General features: G+C 40.6%; 3 protein-coding genes across 4 annotated transcripts in view; 2 read left to right on the top strand and 1 right to left on the bottom strand.

Moving 5' to 3' along the window:
* Nucleotides 1-132: 132 nt before the first annotated feature.
* Nucleotides 133-3,163, bottom strand: yipf6 (Yip1 domain family, member 6). The gene is made up of 2 exons (XM_086275168.1): nucleotides 2,619-3,163; nucleotides 133-1,893 (listed from the first exon to the last, which is right to left on the bottom strand). The coding sequence occupies exons 1-2, from the start codon at nucleotides 2,955-2,957 to the stop codon at nucleotides 1,546-1,548; spliced, it is 687 nt and encodes a 228-aa protein (XP_086131294.1). The 5' UTR covers nucleotides 2,958-3,163; the 3' UTR covers nucleotides 133-1,545.
* A 780-nt stretch (nucleotides 3,164-3,943) lies between these two features.
* Nucleotides 3,944-8,224, top strand: snapc1b (small nuclear RNA activating complex, polypeptide 1b). Its single transcript, XM_086275167.1, has 10 exons — nucleotides 3,944-4,286; nucleotides 4,700-4,856; nucleotides 4,940-5,080; nucleotides 5,272-5,376; nucleotides 5,672-5,830; nucleotides 5,949-6,002; nucleotides 6,156-6,218; nucleotides 6,303-6,441; nucleotides 6,858-6,929; nucleotides 7,031-8,224. Exons 1-10 carry the CDS (start codon nucleotides 4,156-4,158, stop codon nucleotides 7,066-7,068), a joined length of 1,059 nt encoding a protein of 352 aa, XP_086131293.1. The 5' UTR covers nucleotides 3,944-4,155; the 3' UTR covers nucleotides 7,069-8,224.
* A 400-nt stretch (nucleotides 8,225-8,624) lies between these two features.
* syt16 (synaptotagmin XVI) overlaps nucleotides 8,625-18,110 on the top strand; it is a 36,148-nt gene continuing 26,662 nt past the window's right edge. The window contains exon 1 of one of the 2 annotated variants that reach the window (XM_086274467.1): nucleotides 8,625-8,738. In XM_086274467.1, the coding sequence (XP_086130593.1) occupies nucleotides 8,726-8,738 (13 nt within the window). In that variant the 5' untranslated portion in view covers nucleotides 8,625-8,725. The remainder of the gene's footprint in view (nucleotides 8,739-18,110) is intronic. The other variant, XM_086274468.1, reaches the window with a different exon arrangement.

Below are 18,110 nucleotides of genomic sequence, written 5' to 3' on the forward strand. Positions count from 1 at the left end.
TAAATGTACAACTTTTCATCTAACTTTTTTACATTTGTCTCTTTATCACATCATTTAGATTAAAAATGTAACCTGGAAAATGTTTAGCCTATTATTCTTTTTTAACAGGTTATTTTTTTATTCTTCATCTCATTTCAAGGTTGGGTGAGTGAGGCCTGCGGTTCAGAGTAGAGCCACCGCTCCTCCACATCAAAATGAGCCACTTGAGGTCATTTATGGACCTGACTAGGTGAGCTGTTTATGGTACGTCCGACCAGGAGGATACCCCAGGACACACGACACGCTGAAGAGAGCAAATCTCTCAGCTAATTAGGGAGCGCCGAAGTATTCCATCGTAGGAGCTGGCAGATGGTTGGGAAGAAAGTGAGCTTGTCATCTCTCCTTAGACTTCTGCACCTGTGACCTGACCTAATCTCTATCTTAAATTTTAAATCCAGAGTACAAAATTAAAAAAAACTAAATTATGATTTAAAAGTCTATTTCACATGTTGTATGAAATATCACACAGAAAATGTTAAAAATTCAGGGTTGTTGTTTCTTTTTAAGTTTGTTTGCCTGATGATTTTGAATTTGATATTTTTATTAAAGAGATAAAATCTGATTAAAAACATATTTTAAGAAAAAATTGATGAAATAATGATTCTCTACATTTCGAATGGTTATATTTTTCTCTTTTACAATTTCTTTAAATTTTTTACTTGAATTATTTGAGTCAAGTAAATTAATTATTTTATTATTTTACAACAACTTCTTTTCTATTGGCATACATGGTCTTCCACACTTATCATCATGCCTGTTTCACAGGAAATACCTGCTTACTACTAAAAAATCTAAGAGGTGGGCAGAGATTCTATCATATAGTTTCTTTATTTATAGCTGATAAACCCCTGTCTGTCACTTTTACTCAACTGTATCCTTAACTCACTGTAACTGTCAGTAATAAAGCCGGATCTGGCATTTTTATGGTTTGCTTTGTACGGTTTCAAAGAGGAAACATTGATGGAAAAAACACACAAAAAGCTCAAACCAGTCTACCTATAATCCTCCATGTCAACTCTCCACTGTCCGCTGAGACAAAACCCAACAAAATACAAAAATAAAATAAAAGAAGAAATTAGTCAAGCTGCATAATCAGATCAGCTAAATGTTGTTAAAAATTAATTCAGTGTGAAAATGTGTGCTGTCCATGTTCTTAAGACAGGAGATTTCGATCACACCCAGAGAGATCAAGAGAGAAAGAAAAATAACCATTGTAGCCCTGGTAGTCCAAACATCCATGAAGTATTTCCACATACACGTTTTTTCTTTTTACACAACATAAACACATCAGCGAGACAAACTGGAAAAATAAGAACATATTCATCAGCTTTTCCACTCTGCAGCCCAACATTCCCCACTACTCCAGAAAGAGTCCTAAATTTGGTGTCCTTCATGTCTAAATGCTGTTTCAGAATTGCTCACAGTCAGTTCAGTAGTTATTCATCTTTGTTCAAAGGCAGATTCTGTATCTGTCTACGGTTGTGGACGTTCCAAGAAAACCTTCGCCTACTGTTGCGGCGAGTATGTCAAGATCATCCACGCAATCACAAAGTAGAAGAGGAACACCGGGTACACCACCAGTGCCTTGCGGTTGGGAGGCTGGCTGTCGGCGAGGAAGGCTGTGGACGCGAAAGTCGACCAGCCGAAGGACGCCGTGACCACCGCCAGCCGCACTGCGAATACGACCCTCCCGGAGCTGATGACCAGGACAATCCTACACACTACCATGGCCACTGTAAGAGGCATGATGCAATATCCCAACACGCACAGGCTCTGGAAGAAAGAGATGGTGCCACCCAGCAGCTTGGAGTTGAGGGTGATGATGATGGAGCCAAACCACACGATGACGAAGACCTGGGAAGAACAATATGTTTTTGTTAGCAGGGAGTCAGCAGAGGCATTTACTTAAAATACAGAAAAACTGCACATTTAATCCCTGAGGTATCTCAATATATTTGAGAAGTGCGTCTCAGCTGTTCTACATAGTAAAGAAATGGTGCTGTGGTAAATGAACGCAACAATTCTTTGGGCCTAAATTGTAAGAAATAAACGTTTAAAATTACAGAAATAAATCCTGGAGCTCAATGCCCAGACTTTCCTGTAATTATAAAGTAGAATTATTTTGCTAATTCAATTCACATTTTCCAAAGACGTCCAGTGGGCTGGACTGGAGTCTTTGCTGGGCCAATTTTGGACCCTGAGCCTTATGTTTGACTCCCCTGCTCTAAGCTATTGCACTTTTGGCACAATCTTACACATGATAGGAAAAACACCGCACTTTTCCCCTTTTATATGTGTTCTCCCTTCATTTTAGTCCCTGACACACGGACACTGTGATTCACCTCCTCTCAGAAGCTCTCGATCTGTAATCCTGTCATGAATAATCTACGATTTACATTTAGCTAATAATACTTTTAAGAATTTTCATGCGACACAGTGTATGTTACTGTTCGATATTAGTAGTAATGAGCAGAACTCACTAATAACTTTATAAATGTGGTTGAAACGGCTCATTAATTCATGGAGGGATACGCAGTAAAGTTTGAACTGTTGGATCCAGAGATGATGAACCCTCTAACCTCAGCGAACTGCGGTCCTCCCTGGTCCTCGCGGTCGGCCGCACCGCCCTGCAGCAGCAGAGCCAGCGTGACGCAAAGCAGCAGCGGGCCCCACAGGTCCCAGTCCCGCAGCAGAGCCGAGCTCCGCTTCGGGTAGAGGACGTGGATGAACTTGTTCCCCACCGCCCGCAGGTCCCTCATGATGGTGTCCTTAACCGGTTCGTCCAGAGTGGAGAATTCATCATCTCTTCTAGACGGGCCGACGGGCACCGAGATGTCCCCTTCCACCGGGATGTCCTCCGCGATGGAAACGTCTGACAGCCCGGCGAACGGTCTGCTGGCCTCCTCCGATGCCGCCATCTTACCTCGCTGAGAAGCTTTGTGAAAACGTCGTCAGAGCTTCTGGGAGATTAGTCAGAAAACTTCATTTAACTTATTTAAAAGAAAAAAAGCAGACAGAGCAGCAGTTACTGGTGAGTTTAAATCCTGTTCTGTGACTTGGACTGACGGCGTATGCTCCACGTCAGCTGAGGATTGTTTACTTCCGGCAGACGCTGGATATCCGTGTGGTACGTTCAGGTTCACCTGCGTCAGTTCCACCAGCTATCGTTAAACAAAACAGTGAGGAAATTAAATTTATACGAAGAATAGATATATTTACTTCCCATTCATCCTAAAGTAAAAGAAGTAAAGTCCAAAGTCATAAAGGAGATGTACCGAATAAATGAATTCCTAAAATGAAAATGTAATCTAGATGGGAACACGTGTATAATCTGTGAAAATGAGAAGTCAGGATCACTTGTTTTTCTATTGTGAGTCGGGGAAAGCTGGAATGACATGTGTAGCTGGCTACAGTCCAGAGGGATTCGGTTACCACATTTAGCAGTCACTCTAATTAAATTTATGGATATGTATTGCAAATCTAAATTTGGAGTCTGTTATCAGTACTGTGTTGTTATTAGGGAGATATTTTATTCATAAATGTGGATATTTTAAAGCTAAACCATGTAACAAATGAAAAAAACTCCCGATTAAGAGTCAAAAACTTGCAAATAACACGGTTTGCTCTATTCAGTAATAGTTTCTCTATTCAATAAATTAAATTAAATTTTAAGATGACCCCACCTTTTCCAGATACAGTGCAGGATTTGTCATTTCTTCACATTTTGTGTCTATTTTTCACGTTTCACTTTTTGTTATTCTTTTTTCTTTCCTTTTTAATGCTATACTTTGTGTATATTAGTTTCTTGAATAACCATTGTTGGTGCCTTTTTGTCTGTAGCGAGGTTCATAAATAAAGTTCTTAAAAAAAATGTGACCTCCATTTTTCAAGACGGTCAGTGAAGGTGTCGTCAGCCGTCGAGGACTGGTGACGTACTAAGTGCTCGACGGTTGTTTAATCTTGTGTTTACATTTCGGTCTCGCTAACCAAGAGACATTTTCTCGCTGCAGAAGCTTGAAAATAAACGTAAATAAAAATAAAAGTTGATGATGTCCACGACGTAAGCTCTGTGACGTTGTGTTTTCACGTTGACTCGTGTGTAGAGGCATCAGGACGATGGATTTCTGCGGGAAACAGGTGAAAGCAGACTGCGAGCAGCTCCTGAAGCGCTTCCAGCGAACACAGTCCGTCCGCTTCGAGATTTTCGCCAGAATATGGAGAGAGATGAAGTTCTCACAGATTTTCTAGTAGGTTTTCTGCTCAAAACATCCCTTTGTTTTCCAATACAGGGTTTGAGTCTTACCCAAATTCTTTTGAGGTTTTTTGTGTGTCAGAATGAGAAATATTTTCTTTAAGTTCATGTCACCCTTATTATCTTTATTATTAAAAGGCAAACATTTCACACACAAGTGTCCAATTTATAGACACACTTAATTTCCAGGAAAGCAAAGTACAGAATAATTAAGGTGAAAGGGCCATGAACAAATAATCTCAATGGTGAAAACATGGATAAACACACAGGAAACAACCGAATAAATTACATTTAAAAAATTAAACTGGAGATCATGCATCACACCACCAGCAGCAGCAGCACCACTGAGCTCTTAGACCCCTTACTGGAGAAATCCTTTCTCAGTGTTGTATGTTTCTCTTGCTGCAGTGGCACTGTGAACCACGAGAAGCGAAAATTCAGTCGTCTGATACTGGACGTGGCCTCTGTCTTCTTCCTGCCACCCTTCAGCTTCCAGATCCGAGTAGGAGGACTTTACCTCCTGTACAGCTTGTATCAGTCCCAGAATGCGTCACCCTCTGAGCAGGTCAGGACCGACAGCACATGTACTTTCTCCTTAAAGTGATCAGCAAACTTGAAATAAAGCTCTTGCTGTGTCTCTGGCTGCAGATCCGTCTGGCACTGAAAGACTGGGCGGACGTGAAGACGTTTGAGAAAGACGCTACAGTTGCTCAGCACTTCGACGTGATCTACATCCTCCAGCAGCTCATGTTCTGTAAAGCGTTCCACTTCACCGCCACACCCTCTCTGGTTAGTTTCCTGTCTAAATATTTTAAATATATTTTAATGTGGATCTATTTTATTTTATTTTCAGCTTCCATGATATTGTGCCCACAGCAACCTCAGAATTCTGCTCTCAGCTGACAGGAATTGTGGTCCATCCAAGGCTAGAAACATTACATCACTAGTTAGAGTAGATATTTCTTCTTTCCTTCCCCCAGCTCACCTACAATAAGAAGAGGAAGGTGGAAAGGTCGCCAATGCATGAGGAGTTCATGGAGCGAGTGTCCCGTCCACAGGAGCTGGTTAACATCGAGCTGCTGGAAGTAAGTCGACCCTTCCTTCCCCCTACTACCCAAACCCCACCAAATGTAGTTACATAGCAGTCAAGCTGCATCACATTTCAGGCTGCATTTCTCTGCAGAAGCATCCTATTCTCTCTGTGACGTTAAAAATACTCAACACAAAGTGATTTTAGCTGCATAGGAGGGCAGGAAAGTGAACACAGGAATGACATGGAGCATCCTTTCAGATTTCAAAATAAAAATACTGCGGTTTGTGAAAAGCGGGGTGGACATCAACAACACAACATAGCAAACAGGTATCTTTGTTGTCTTGCAGGAAATGGACAACATTCACCAGCACTATGAGAATCTGAAGGCATCCACCCTCTCTCTGACATCAGCGCAGCAAGATCCGTCCGTCAGCCTGATCCGTAAAAACCTCGTCCCTCAGCTTCGCAGCGCTGTGGTCGACTTCTACAATTGGCAGAAAAGGAAGGTCTGAAAACAGAACATGTCTCCTGTTGTTACAGTTTATTTTACCATGTTATAGCTTCACTTTTTGTGTGTTTTTTCCCACCTCTGATGTGACGCTGTGTCGTGTTTTGTCCTGACAGGACAGTGTGGACGAAGAAGAGGACAGCAGTGAGGGAACATCATCCCAGCAGGAGGTGAGATAGCCATTTCAGTGTCTTACATCATGTCTCTTGCAGGTTTAGGTGATGAATCACAGGAAGTCAGAAAGCTGTTGGAGTTTTCCAAAGATGCTGTAACTTTCTCCAGAGACGCCTCTGTTGACCCGCTGTCTTTGTGTGTGTCCTCAGTGCTCCAAAAGGGCAGGGCTCCTTGCTTCCATCAAATCGAAGGCGTACGGACAAGCAGCAGAGGTTTGTGTCAGTGGATACAGTCTTTACTGATTTTTATATTTATTGTGACAATTTATTATTTTATATATGTTTTTTTCCCCTCAGGCCTCCAAGTCAAGGCGTCACCGCCAGGTGGAAGTGGATTCCACCAATTACGAGGCCAGATCCGCCCCCACGTTAGGTCGCTCCAGAATAACCAAGCCGTCACTCAAAGCCAGAACCAGTGAAAATCTCCATATTTCAGGTAATCTTCCTGTAACCACTAAAGATAAACATTTCACACCTGTCCCTGCTTTATGTGCGATCCCAGGCCCTGACCTTGACATTGACAAACTGGTTTGCATTAGACTTACCTTCAGTAAGTTGTAGGAAATTATCAGCATGCTTTAAGATGCCATATTTTAATAAATAAATAAAAAACTATTATTGCTATCACCCTTCCGTTCTTTATTGCGGATACAAGTCCTCCGAGGCACCGGTAAAATTAAACAGTGACACTGAAGTGCTAAAAACACACAGAAACAGCCTGGATTTAATCTATAAATCACTGCACATGTACACTATGCTTTATATTTTCCATCTGCTGATTATTAAAATAGAATTAGAATAGAATTTTATTACATGGAAACTCTTTATGAATGAACCCTTTGTACTTCTCAGGTGACTTGTGGACGGAAGCAATGACGACCACTAAGATCAGTCGGCTTGCACAGCTCGAGTCTGCTGGTGATGGTAAGCGTGATCAGGCTCGTTTATATTTCGTGTGTTTGCTCACTGGCCTCTGCTGTGTTTTCATTGGCTGGCTTGTGCTCTTTATGTTCTTTTTCTTGAAGATAAACCGAAACAGTACAAAAAGTTCAAGTGGTCCTGAAGAAACTGCACAACACTGGAGCTGCTGTTCAGAGCATCCACTGAAGTCTGATATGTGCTTTGCTATTGTAATAAATCATGTTGACATCTTTACCTTTTTTTTTTTTATCATGCTTTTAAATGATTTTTTAATCAATTCATTGGTGGTTACATTACAGTTACAGTAAATTAATAGAAACATTGTTCATAGTAAAGCTTATCGCCATGTAGCTTTCTCTCTGAAGGAAACACCGTCTGCTGAAGCATTTTCATTCATGTGTTTATATATTTCAATATTTGATCAAATTTGATAGTTTACTATAAAAACTGATTGTTTTACAGTTGTCTGTCTCTTTCTTGTGTAACATTCCATGTGTTTGAAAATGTGGACATCTGGTTTTCAGTAGCCTGTCTTGCTATTTAGTATAACCTCAAATTTGTTTTTCATTATCTTCTTTTTGCTTGATTTGTTTTTTCCTCGCAGTGCTTATAATTTTCGGGCAAATGCCAAGATGTCAGCTGGAGGGAGGTTTGTAAATGCAATTTTAGCCTAAGCTATGTTTAGCAGCTTTAGAACTGTAAATTTACTATTTAGCACTTTGTTTTCATTTTTTTTGACATTTTTAGTGATTAATAAATTAAGTAATGGACTAATTTATAAATAATGTATGACAGATTTTTTTTAAATATGACTTTTATATGCTTGAACTATACATTTTGACAAAATGAGAGCCCAGACCTCAGCATTAGGCAGCAAACATCCAAGAAAGCTGTGGTGGAAAGTCTGCAACGAGGTCAGCTGTGGTCAAGCTTTTTAATTATTGCATGCAGGAGAGAAAAACAGACATCGACCATCACAGTTACACAGTCAGGAGAGCTCTGCCCTTGAGACGTCGCAGCTCCCTTTTCACACACAACTCTCTGTATCGTTTCAGTAACAATAGTTTCTTGTCCACCTGCGCTGTTGCTGGGCAGAGAGCTTCCACACTATGCTCCAGGAAGCACCCGGCACTTGCCTCCCTGGGAGTTTCATACAGTCAGCACAGCAGATAACATAGTTAAGCTAAGCAGGTCATATTGACACATGCATCCTTCACCTAAGAAATACAAGGCTATGCAAAGTTCTACAGTGAACTTGTAACCACTTAATCTAAATGTGAGAATAAACTAGAATTTTTCCTTCACGCGTTTTTAAAATGTCTCTGAAGAAGCCTGGAGAACTGTTCCTGAAGACTATTTAAGGAAATTCTAAGAAAGCTCGCCTAAGGAAGTTCAGGCTGTGTTGAAGATTAAAAATTGTAATATTAAATATTGACTTTCAACCTTATTAGAACTGTACAAACTCTGCATTTTGGTGTGTTTGCACAAGAGTTTTACATAGTACTGACTGTATATGTGAAAAAATTTTGTTAACTCATTATAACTTACACCTATTTGGCCAATAAATGAAATAAAATAAAATAACAAGATCACAAAATATTGAGTTGTAAAACAAATAACCGATTGACTATTTAAATTATTCAAATGTCCCACAGTCAGTGAACGCCTCACCGCTCACCGCTGTGTGACTGCAGATCTGCGGGTCTGGAGGATGAGGAGCGGCGGGGATGCTTGCTGCCCCCTCTCCTCCGATGATACATCCGATTCTGCTCGTAGTCTGAAGGGAAACAGCCACAGCCATGGCCTCTGACAGTAAGTATACCCACCTCCTCACCGTGTGACTGCATCTAATGTTTTTAGTTTGCTTTTTTTTTCTCCCTGTCTGCTGTTTTCAGGCTCCCCTCCTGGTTTATTTTGACTGACTGGGAGCGCCAGTACATGAAGGCCAATTTATCAATTCCTTTGATTTGCTACAGATATTTTTCATATGGAGCGAGACTGTTGCTCTTAAAGAACCTTTTCCAGTCATCGTTTAAGCGAATTTAATTAATTATGTCAATCGTTCTGCTGGGGCTTACAGCAAATTTGTGATACTCCGGAGAGTTAATAGTTGCCTCATCATGGCCACTTCAAGGACGCCTATTTTGCTCGCACAGTTGGGAATAATAGCTAATTGCACATGAAGAGCATATAATATGAGAGACATTGCAATATATATCGGTAAGGACGTTGATAGAATGTAGCGGGATGTGCTGGATGTTACACGGGGTTTCCCTTTCTTCTGCTCTGTCAGTCAGGCGGCGCAGGTGGTGGGGACAATGATGGTTTGTCAGGTAGAAGTGGTTCAGAAACAGACACGGAGACGTCGTTTTGTTTCATAAATTAAAGCCAGAAACACGTGTCATATTTTACTATATTTCATTTTAATGTAAACTGTTGCATAAAAATAGTTTGCAAGTTCAAGTTGAACTGTCGAGTTACCCTGTGTCTTTCAAGCAGAGTATTAGAACTACAGAACTCCAACATGGCATATTCATTCATTCATTCAAATAGAGAGTAACTCAACAGCTGTACATATGATATCTATGCGAGGCTTGCTCTTCAACGACTTTAAAACTGTAGCCCTTTGTATGTAGAAATATTTTGCTGTCACTATTGTTAATAATAAAAATTGATTTTGAGGAAATAGATGTTGGTGAAATGCAACAAAATGCAAAAAAAGCATAAAGGCTTATGTGCAGGTCAGTTAAGTCTGTATCATGAGACTTCAGATGCAGCTCCAAAAAGCTGATTCTGTTCGTTTGGGTATAACGTGAATATCCTGCAGCAGTAACGCCAAATGGCCATGTTAGGTGACAGGCAAAGTGTTGTTATTTTTGTTGTAGAATTTAGTTTACTGATAACATTTTATTTAATATATTTTAGTGTGCAGTCGATTTACTTAGACAAAACAATAAAATCATGGGCACTGATGCATGCAGGAGGACATTGCAAAGCATAAGTGTGCTTCCTCATGCTCAGGCCACATTTGCAATAGGTATTGTTAGCTCTGGTATATTTCATATTTGTCAGGAGGCTTGACTACTAAAAAGATCCTTCTGTCACGATTTAGAGGACACTTACTTTGACAGAAGGAGACCAGATAGTTGCTTAAATACATGCAAGTGGAGGCTGTGTGAAAGACCACAGGCAGGTTGTCATGTTAAGATTTAGTGTCTTTTTTTTTTTAGCCTGGTGATGCTGGTGAGTAGCCGTTGTCTTAAAACCCACCCCAGGTGAGACACCGACCAAGGAATAGGCTTATTTCTGCTTAAATTGGAAGTTGTCCTACATGAGCTGCCAAAAAAACTTTCACATACAGTTTACTGTGTCAGCTGTGACTCTGAGAATGAAAAACATGTTACTGAAAACGAGAAACTCATCTGTAAGTCAAGAATTATTGGGACTCATAAAAAATCAATAGATGTGTGGAACAGCAGCCAGAGACTTTTTGAGATGGCTTATACTGGATGTTTACATCTTAACCTGTCAGTGATGCTAAGACAAGATTCAGAACAGCATCAAAGCAATGCTCAGCATGCTCCGCAAAACAGTAGGAAGCAGTTAGCCATGCACGAGAGGCTGTTTCTGGTTATTGTGGCCTAGTTACAGACTGCTTCAATGTCTTATTCATGGCTCTCTCCTCCCCGCTGTGGAGGAGGGCTCTCAATACGATCTAATGTTGCTGCTGCTGCTTCTGCTGTGTGTTGCTGTGTGTGTGTGATTAGTAGTATTAGGACATTTAAACTGCCTTGAAACCCATTTCCCCTCTTTTTTAAGAATAAAGGCCTAATGGTGGAGTTATAGTGCCCTATTAGAAAGCAGGCCCACATAGCCAGTCGCTGTTGCTTTGCCTTACAGGCTTATTGAAGTCACTAAAAATTTCTCGCAAGAGTAGAGTAGAAAGTAAACTGAAGCTACAGCAGGTATCGGCCACAGTCAAAAGTGTCCACAGGGGGGCACAAGAGTTCTTTTTTGGCTGTCCGGCAAACAGAGAAAATTTGGGTCCACTGTTCTCTCTGGTTTAATTTTGTTTGGGGGCTTTACCACCCTCTGATGGACATATCTGACTTATGATGAGCTCAGTGTTCCTCTGTGCTCAGTAGTCAGTCTTTAGCTGTCTCTGCTGCTGAGCAGGTACTGTGTGTGTGGATGATTTATTGGCGTTTGTTTGCTTGCTGCAGCTCGAATGGCTAAAACCTACGACTGATGCCCACATTAACAATGAATAATGGATGAATCCTGAACTATTTTTAATTGCTGACATGCGTCCTGCTGCATCTGAGGGCTAGCAGCACCTGTCCAGTTTAACATTGAGCTGAAAGCCTGGTTAACCTGTGCGTCATGCTGTTTAGCGTTAGTTACCATGTAGCGAAAAGGAAAAAGCTTTGTTTTTATATGTCCTATAAAACTTGTGTCTGATACCGTAGCGTACTCCTGTGGCCACTTCAAAAAACATTTTTTTAATAAGATAAGATGACATCTACACTGCATCATGGACCTCTCTTGCATTATCAGTTAATCCATTTTAAATGTGCCAAGTCATCAACAGCATCATTAATAATTTAATAATATATGAATTATGTTGCCTAATTTAATGACATTGTTTTGATTATACTGTTTACTTACAAAGCATAACAGCAAACCCTGGGAAGATGTTGCCAAGGCAGAAACTAATGGAAGTCCTAATGATTAATAAACAAAATCCAAACACTAAATATTCCACATCAACTGTTGTTTGTGCTGCCCCAGGTGGCCAAAAGTTGTTATTGCAAGTTTAGTCACAATGCCTATGTTGGGGGGGGGGGGGGGCGGCATGTTAAATGCTGCTATTGAACTTAAAAGTTGTGTTAAGAACTAAGCTTCTCATCCTCACTCACCTTCCTGATTCTAAATATAAAAGCAAATATTACAAATAAGCGGTTGTGAGCTCTGTAGTCCAGTTGTGTATTCGCTTTCTCTGCCTTCCTCCTCGTTGTTGTGCCTTGGTGGTATTCAGGAAGACACATCTGCCTCGCCCACTGGGAGACAGGAAGGCTGTGCTGATTGATGGCTCACACTGGGCACAAAGCAGCTCAGACTGAGGGATCCGGTTGCATTTACAGGAGCAGGAGGACTGAGGGATGAAGGAGAGAGTGAAGCAGTCAAGTTCTTCACTGGTCAAATTGTAGAGAAGATTAAAATTAGAGTAGAAGGAAGTGAGGAAGAGGAGAAACAGCATGGCCAGGGAAGGAGGAATCACTGAAACTCCGCCGCCAGCAAAAGAAAGTAGGTTAAAAGTTGGAGAGCTTTAATTTCTCAACATTTTCCTGTGATGTATTCTGTTCATTAGGGATTTATACTCGGTATTACGGTTGGTGAACGTTACAAAGACTCCAGAGCTTGTTTTACCCTGAGACATTACCTGTTATGCCTCTAAACTGCGTGGTCAAATTATATCCCCTATATTTTCTAACTAAGTTAGAAAGGATCTTAAATAGGAACACAAATGAAGGAGTCCAGAGATTCTCAAGCTGAAACGTACAAACCAACTACGAATTATGTTAAATCGGGACAGAAGAAACAAAATACAAAAAGCTGAAGTCAGCACAGTGAAACAGACCAAATGAATCCAGGTTGTTTTTTAGCTGGTGTGAGGTGGACGGGGAGAGACAAGCTTCTTTGGCTTATCCTCACCCCATCTCCTCTCAGACCTTACCTTCTCCCAGCATGTGAGACTCACCACAACCGGTCACAGCAGATGGCCCCGCCCCTCCCTGAGCCTGGTTCTGTCAGAGGTTTCTTCCTGTTAGAAGGGAGTTTGTCCTTCCCACTGTCACCAAAGTGCTTGCTCCTAGGGGGTCATCTGATTGTTGGGCAGAGCAGGTCAGGAAGCACAAGGTAGCATGAAAAACACTGGGCAGGTGCCTTAATTAGGTGCTGAACCACTGCTGTTGCTCTGGGCCCTCTGCTGGGACAGTGGCCACTTTCTGCCTCTTTTTATTTATCTTCTATTTATTTCTTTGATGCTTGTCTTGTGTAACCTTTAAATAGTGTTGCTTTTCTTAGTGGTTTGTTAGCGGATTTGTTTAGTAGTTCGATAGACTTTGCAACAAGAAACTTAGAAAATTTCATATAGATTTTTGTTTTACATGATATAATACAATAAGTGTAGGTGCTGTTTTTCAAATAAGAAAAGAGAAATATTTATCTGTAGTAATAGCAGAGTCATTTAAAATCTCATTGCTTCCGTGTACATGTAGTTACCAGTATGGGAGTAAGAGCGAGGTGGCAAAGGCTCTTTGTAAATTAGTGTTGGTGCACAATTGAATAGATAATGTGAGCACTGCTGTTTTTTATGTTGTAAAGTTGAAGGTGTAGTTGGAAAACGGAAAATATTCAGAGATTCAATCAATATTTTCACTTCTATTTACATGCGTTTAATATACCACTTATGATCTGTATGTGGAACATGCATTTACTTCTAACTCCTAAAATCATAAATATTAAAATAGTCAGCATTTGTGCTTGAATTTTTTTAACTGTGTGGTAAAGGTTTTACACTGAGAAATGTAGCTAATCATTCAGTTTGACTCAAGCGAGCGAGTACCGATGATATAGTCAGTAGTGAAAAAATAGCAACTTCAGTCATGTAGTTGTTTATCTGTTACTGAATTACTTTGGTGTATATGAATGGCATTCAGTTAGTTCTTTATCAACATAAAAAGCCGTACAACTTATGAAAATACAGTTAAAAGTCAAACATCTGCCTTGATATTATCAGCTCCATCCGATCTTATGACTGACACCCCTAATGTAAAGATTCACAAATGTCAGCAAATTCCTTGAGTGAGATTCCTGAAACCCCTGGAGTGGACGTGAGGGAATGTACAAACGTGGTGAAAGATGTCTTTTCCCTCTGGCAACAGAAATAAACTTACCACAACAAAGAGTGGGCACTCAGGAGGGAAAAGTCCCCAAATTTCATATGTTTTTATCAGAACTGGCAGCACATATAAAACACTGGGACACAACCACACTTTAATTAACACATAATGCACCACATAAAGCCGGCCACAATGTTGGCCACTTGTGTAGGTTACGTCATAGGCTCTATAAAGATTCCCGAGCCTCCGGTGTAGCAGCAGTCCTCTGGTGTTGCCGTGGTAATGCAGCATTTTACCAGCAGATGGGAGCTCAGCACTAGTATTGTAAATCCTGGTTTCCCAGCAATGCATGAAGCATTAATAGTTTTGTTGCTAAGACATTTAAGGCTTAGAATACTTCACAGGAGGTCATATTCAAAGAAAATTTCACAGTACATCGCAATATAATCAAGTTATTCCTCAGTTAGACAAAAATACGTGCTGTTGAGGGATATCTTTGATTAAAGTTAAGGCTTTAACAGGCTTCATACAGCTCCTGTTCTTTAAAATAAGACAAGCTAGTGAGCCACGCTGATTGGAAAATGTTACCTGAGCGTTTCCTCACTGACACATCTAACCGAGACCAGCTCCTTTTAGAAGCTTTGCTGGAACAGTCATTCACCTCACAGGGATAGACTGGCTCAGCACACATGGCAGCTTCCCTGTAAATATGGCTTTGTTTTGGTTTTTGATTTTTTTTTAGTATGTTTCAGATAGCTGGTGAAAAGCTGCACATGGTTAATAATTCATTGAATAATTCTTTGAATCTTTAAATCAGACAAACTAAAAAAAAACTGGCTTTACTTGAAAATATTTCTCTTATCAAAAGAAGATGTCATAAAGGGGTAAAGCTCGGTGGTGTTATCACCATCATTTAGGTTTGCTTCAGCTCAAAACAGCTACGGCAGAATATTTCAGTGAAGCTCTAGCTCATCAGTTTTGTCTCTACAAAGTATTAATGAGGGGAATTTATGATTCTCCTTCTTCTTGCAGTTAAAAATGCTCAGATTTGCTCAATACCTTATGGTGAGTGTGTTTGTGCCGTCTCCTCATTCGAGTTCACAGGAACCACGTTTGGGACCTCAGGGTTGCATGAATAGAGCATTTGCACCTGGCTCAGTGCTGCATATTCATAGACTAGTGAACCCAGAGCCCTGGCTGTTTGACTGTCTTTCTTGGAGCTCCGCTCCAAATGAAACCACTTTTGACTTGTTTTTCTTTCTTCATCATCTCTCAACCCCGAGATGTTCTTGTCCTCCCAGCCAATCAGGACAGACAGATGGCACCATGGTAACATGAGACCTTCTTACATGTGGGTGGGAAAAAACACATTCATTATACCATAATAGAGCCAATGGACTGTTTCCAAGGAAACTATGATTTTCAGGTGTGTGTGTGCGTACGTGCTCTTTACCTTGTGGTCAGTGTGTTTGACAATGAAAACATGCTGTGCCGATGTTTCTGTGTTTCTTAGGCTCCTCGTGGTTGGTGCTGGTGGCTGATTGCTTTTTGTCAGGGTGTTGAACCACAGTTCAGTGTCTCGCCCTCAAAGTAATGTGATTACTTTGTTGAGGAACAGGTAGTGCACAAGACAGTTTAAAATTTGTGATGAAATTTCAGTTCCAACTTTGTTTTCTTTTATAAATTGTTGTGTATGTGTGTGTGGTGTTTCCTAATGGCAGTCTGCTAGGGACCGGGACTTTTTGCACGGCTCTCAGGCCGACTGAGCACTTTCCGTGAGCCAGACGTTACGTGAGTTAGCGTATGTGCCACTGAGCAACCTTTATTCAAAGAACTGAGCCATCCAGTATCTAGTTGTGCTTAATAAATTGACTGGACAAAGCATTAATTTTAGAGGTGTTTTGTGGTGTGTATAGAATAATAAAAGAACAAGCAGAAAAAAAATGATGATAAATGTAGCCCTACTGGGATACTGAATGAAATAAAACATTAGATTGTGCATGGTGTTGCTCAATTCCAGACAGAGAAATAATCATCCTGTATTCCTCAGGCGTCTGCCTTCATTACAGTGAGAAGAGAGCATTCAGCTGTGTGTTAAAGTATTAATCTGTAGACAGAGGATAAGGAGACACACAAAGAGGCCACAAGTCTTGAAACTAATTACCCACATTAATGAGTGACCTAGAATGAACTGAGAGAGACAGCATGTACTCCTTATGCTTTATTCATGGCTAAAAGAAGAAGAAAGGAAAAACTACAAAGCAGCATGTTTTTCCTCTTCAAGACCACTCATATCCCTGTTAATGAGTGATAGCAACGTGGCATTCACTGCCACTGCTGCTGTGTGACTTCTTTTTTTTTTACTTTCTTTTCGAACGCTCAGATCAAAGTGCTCTCTTCTCTCCTCTGGAGCTACTCACTTCAAAGGCGAGGCTGGAAAAATCAGCAGCTGCATATTAATCAGCGGATAAAGATTTAGCATGCACTGATGCACAAACAGTCTTTCACAACAGAGGTCTTCCGCAGATTAGCGATTGGGAATTTTTCGATTTCTCCATCTCATTACTCGGATCTGATATCTCGCTAAGATCAGCTTGTGAGAAAATAAATAAATAAAAAAAATGTGGTCTTGCCTTTTATAGGTTTGCATGTTCAACAAACTGTTTTCAGCTCTTGGTTCAATGAAGAAAATCATCTTTCACAGAGATTATTTTCCCATGCAAGTATTTTTATGTTTGAAATTCTGCCTTGTTGAGTGGCATACATGTGCGCTTGTGTGTGTGTGTGTGTGTGTGTGTGTGTGTGTGTGTGTGTGTGTGTGTGTGTGTGTGTGTGTGGCAGGTGTGAGGGCAGACTTTGACCAAGGGTTTCTTCCTGTCCATCTGCATGTAGACAGTGGGAGGCTCTGAGTTTCCAACACTGAGCTCAGTGTCTGACTGTCAGAGCAGCTGAGAGGGAAACTCCAATTTACAGCCACACCCGAACACACCATCCAAACATTTACCGTCACACTGTTTTCACTTCTGCATCTCTTGGGAATTAATTTATTAGAAATTCGTTACTTTTCGGGGGTAATCAATATTTGTATAATTCCATTGAAAGGAATTAGAATTCAGTTACCATAACATGTATCGTATATTATAAATAAATGAGGAGGAGCTGTCTGTTAGCTTCTCACGTTTAAAAGTAATGTAACACCGATAATGCAGTGAGGTGCGCTCTCTCGGTCGATGTCGTCACAAGCCTGTGAGTGGAGAAGTGAGTAGGTGGCGTGATGTCTTTCAAAGTGAAATTTGGACAGCGTTATAGCCAGAGCAGGAGTGTTCCCGTGCTGCATCTGTCATGCACACTTGCACACTTCTCTCTCTGTGGGAGTGAACAGAAGCTGAACATGTAGAAAGCTGGTGGCCTGTCTGCAGAGACTTTGAGGAACTGGTGACAGCAGCATTTCTTCTTTGAAAAAGAAAAAAATGCACAGTTTTGTTTTTCTTTGTTACAGTGGTTACAGTTGGCGACTTCACTGAAATAACCCTATATTTATCCTTCAGTCTCTCAACCTTGAGAGACAGAATCATGTGGTGAAGCCCTGCATTGTACAAACTAAGAAATTTGCTTCTGAACACAAATCAAGAATTAATACGTAATTCCCTTTTATGGTTTCCAAGCGTGGAGGATAAGTTCAGTAATTTTGCTCGTTATTCTTGAGTCTTACTTGTGAGATAGCAGCTGGTGAACAGGCTGTGGCTGTGGTGGGCATTTTCTTAGTAAGCGTTATCCTCTGCACGGACACCAAAACAACATCACTGGTGGTACGCAGATGTCGTCTCCACATTGTCATGTCTGCAGTGTGCAGTTCAAGTGGAACCAAGTGAAAGAAGGTTTGGCTTTCTCTAGTGTTGTTTACGTGAACCAACATCCAGCTGTGGATTTACTGGCAGAACATTGTGCTTTTAATGATGTTAAGTTGAGCTGAGAAATGGTGCTCCAACCTGCTGGTGATATATTTGTATAGTTATGATCAGTGTTAAGGTTGTCACTCAAAACAATTAATTATTATTCATATTTGTAGTATTATTTAATAATAATTGCATTACTTTACTTAATTACTCATTTTGCAACAAAGTAACTGTAGTTGTTGCACTACTTCCCAAAAGGTTGATTCTGTTCATCTGGATATAGCGAGAAACGTTTCGTGACTCATCCAAGTGAGTGCACAATGACTGAAACTAGCACCACTGAGTGAACAATGGGCTGTGAGGTCAGTTCCTTGATCATTAAT

Source organism: Aulonocara sp. 'chitande type north' Nkhata Bay, linkage group LG19, assembly GCF_057382095.1.
Source record: "Aulonocara sp. 'chitande type north' Nkhata Bay isolate Kocher_YH1m ecotype deep benthic linkage group LG19, A_spYH_male_GT1.1, whole genome shotgun sequence".
Taxonomy (NCBI): Eukaryota; Metazoa; Chordata; class Actinopteri; order Cichliformes; family Cichlidae; genus Aulonocara; species Aulonocara sp. 'chitande type north' Nkhata Bay.

Coding starts and splice junctions, on each gene's coding strand:
- yipf6 (XM_086275168.1), bottom strand. CDS start 2,957: ATGGCGGCATCGGAGGAGGCCAGCAGACCGTTCGCCGGGCTGTCAGAC. Junction 1,894..2,618: donor GAGGACCGCAGTTCGCTGAG/GTTAGAGGGTTC, acceptor TGTTCTTCCCAG/GTCTTCGTCATCGTGTGGTT.
- snapc1b (XM_086275167.1), top strand. CDS start 4,156: ATGGATTTCTGCGGGAAACAGGTGAAAGCAGACTGCGAGCAGCTCCTG. Junction 6,219..6,302: donor CGTACGGACAAGCAGCAGAG/GTTTGTGTCAGT, acceptor TTTTCCCCTCAG/GCCTCCAAGTCAAGGCGTCA. Junction 6,930..7,030: donor GCTCGAGTCTGCTGGTGATG/GTAAGCGTGATC, acceptor TTTTTCTTGAAG/ATAAACCGAAACAGTACAAA.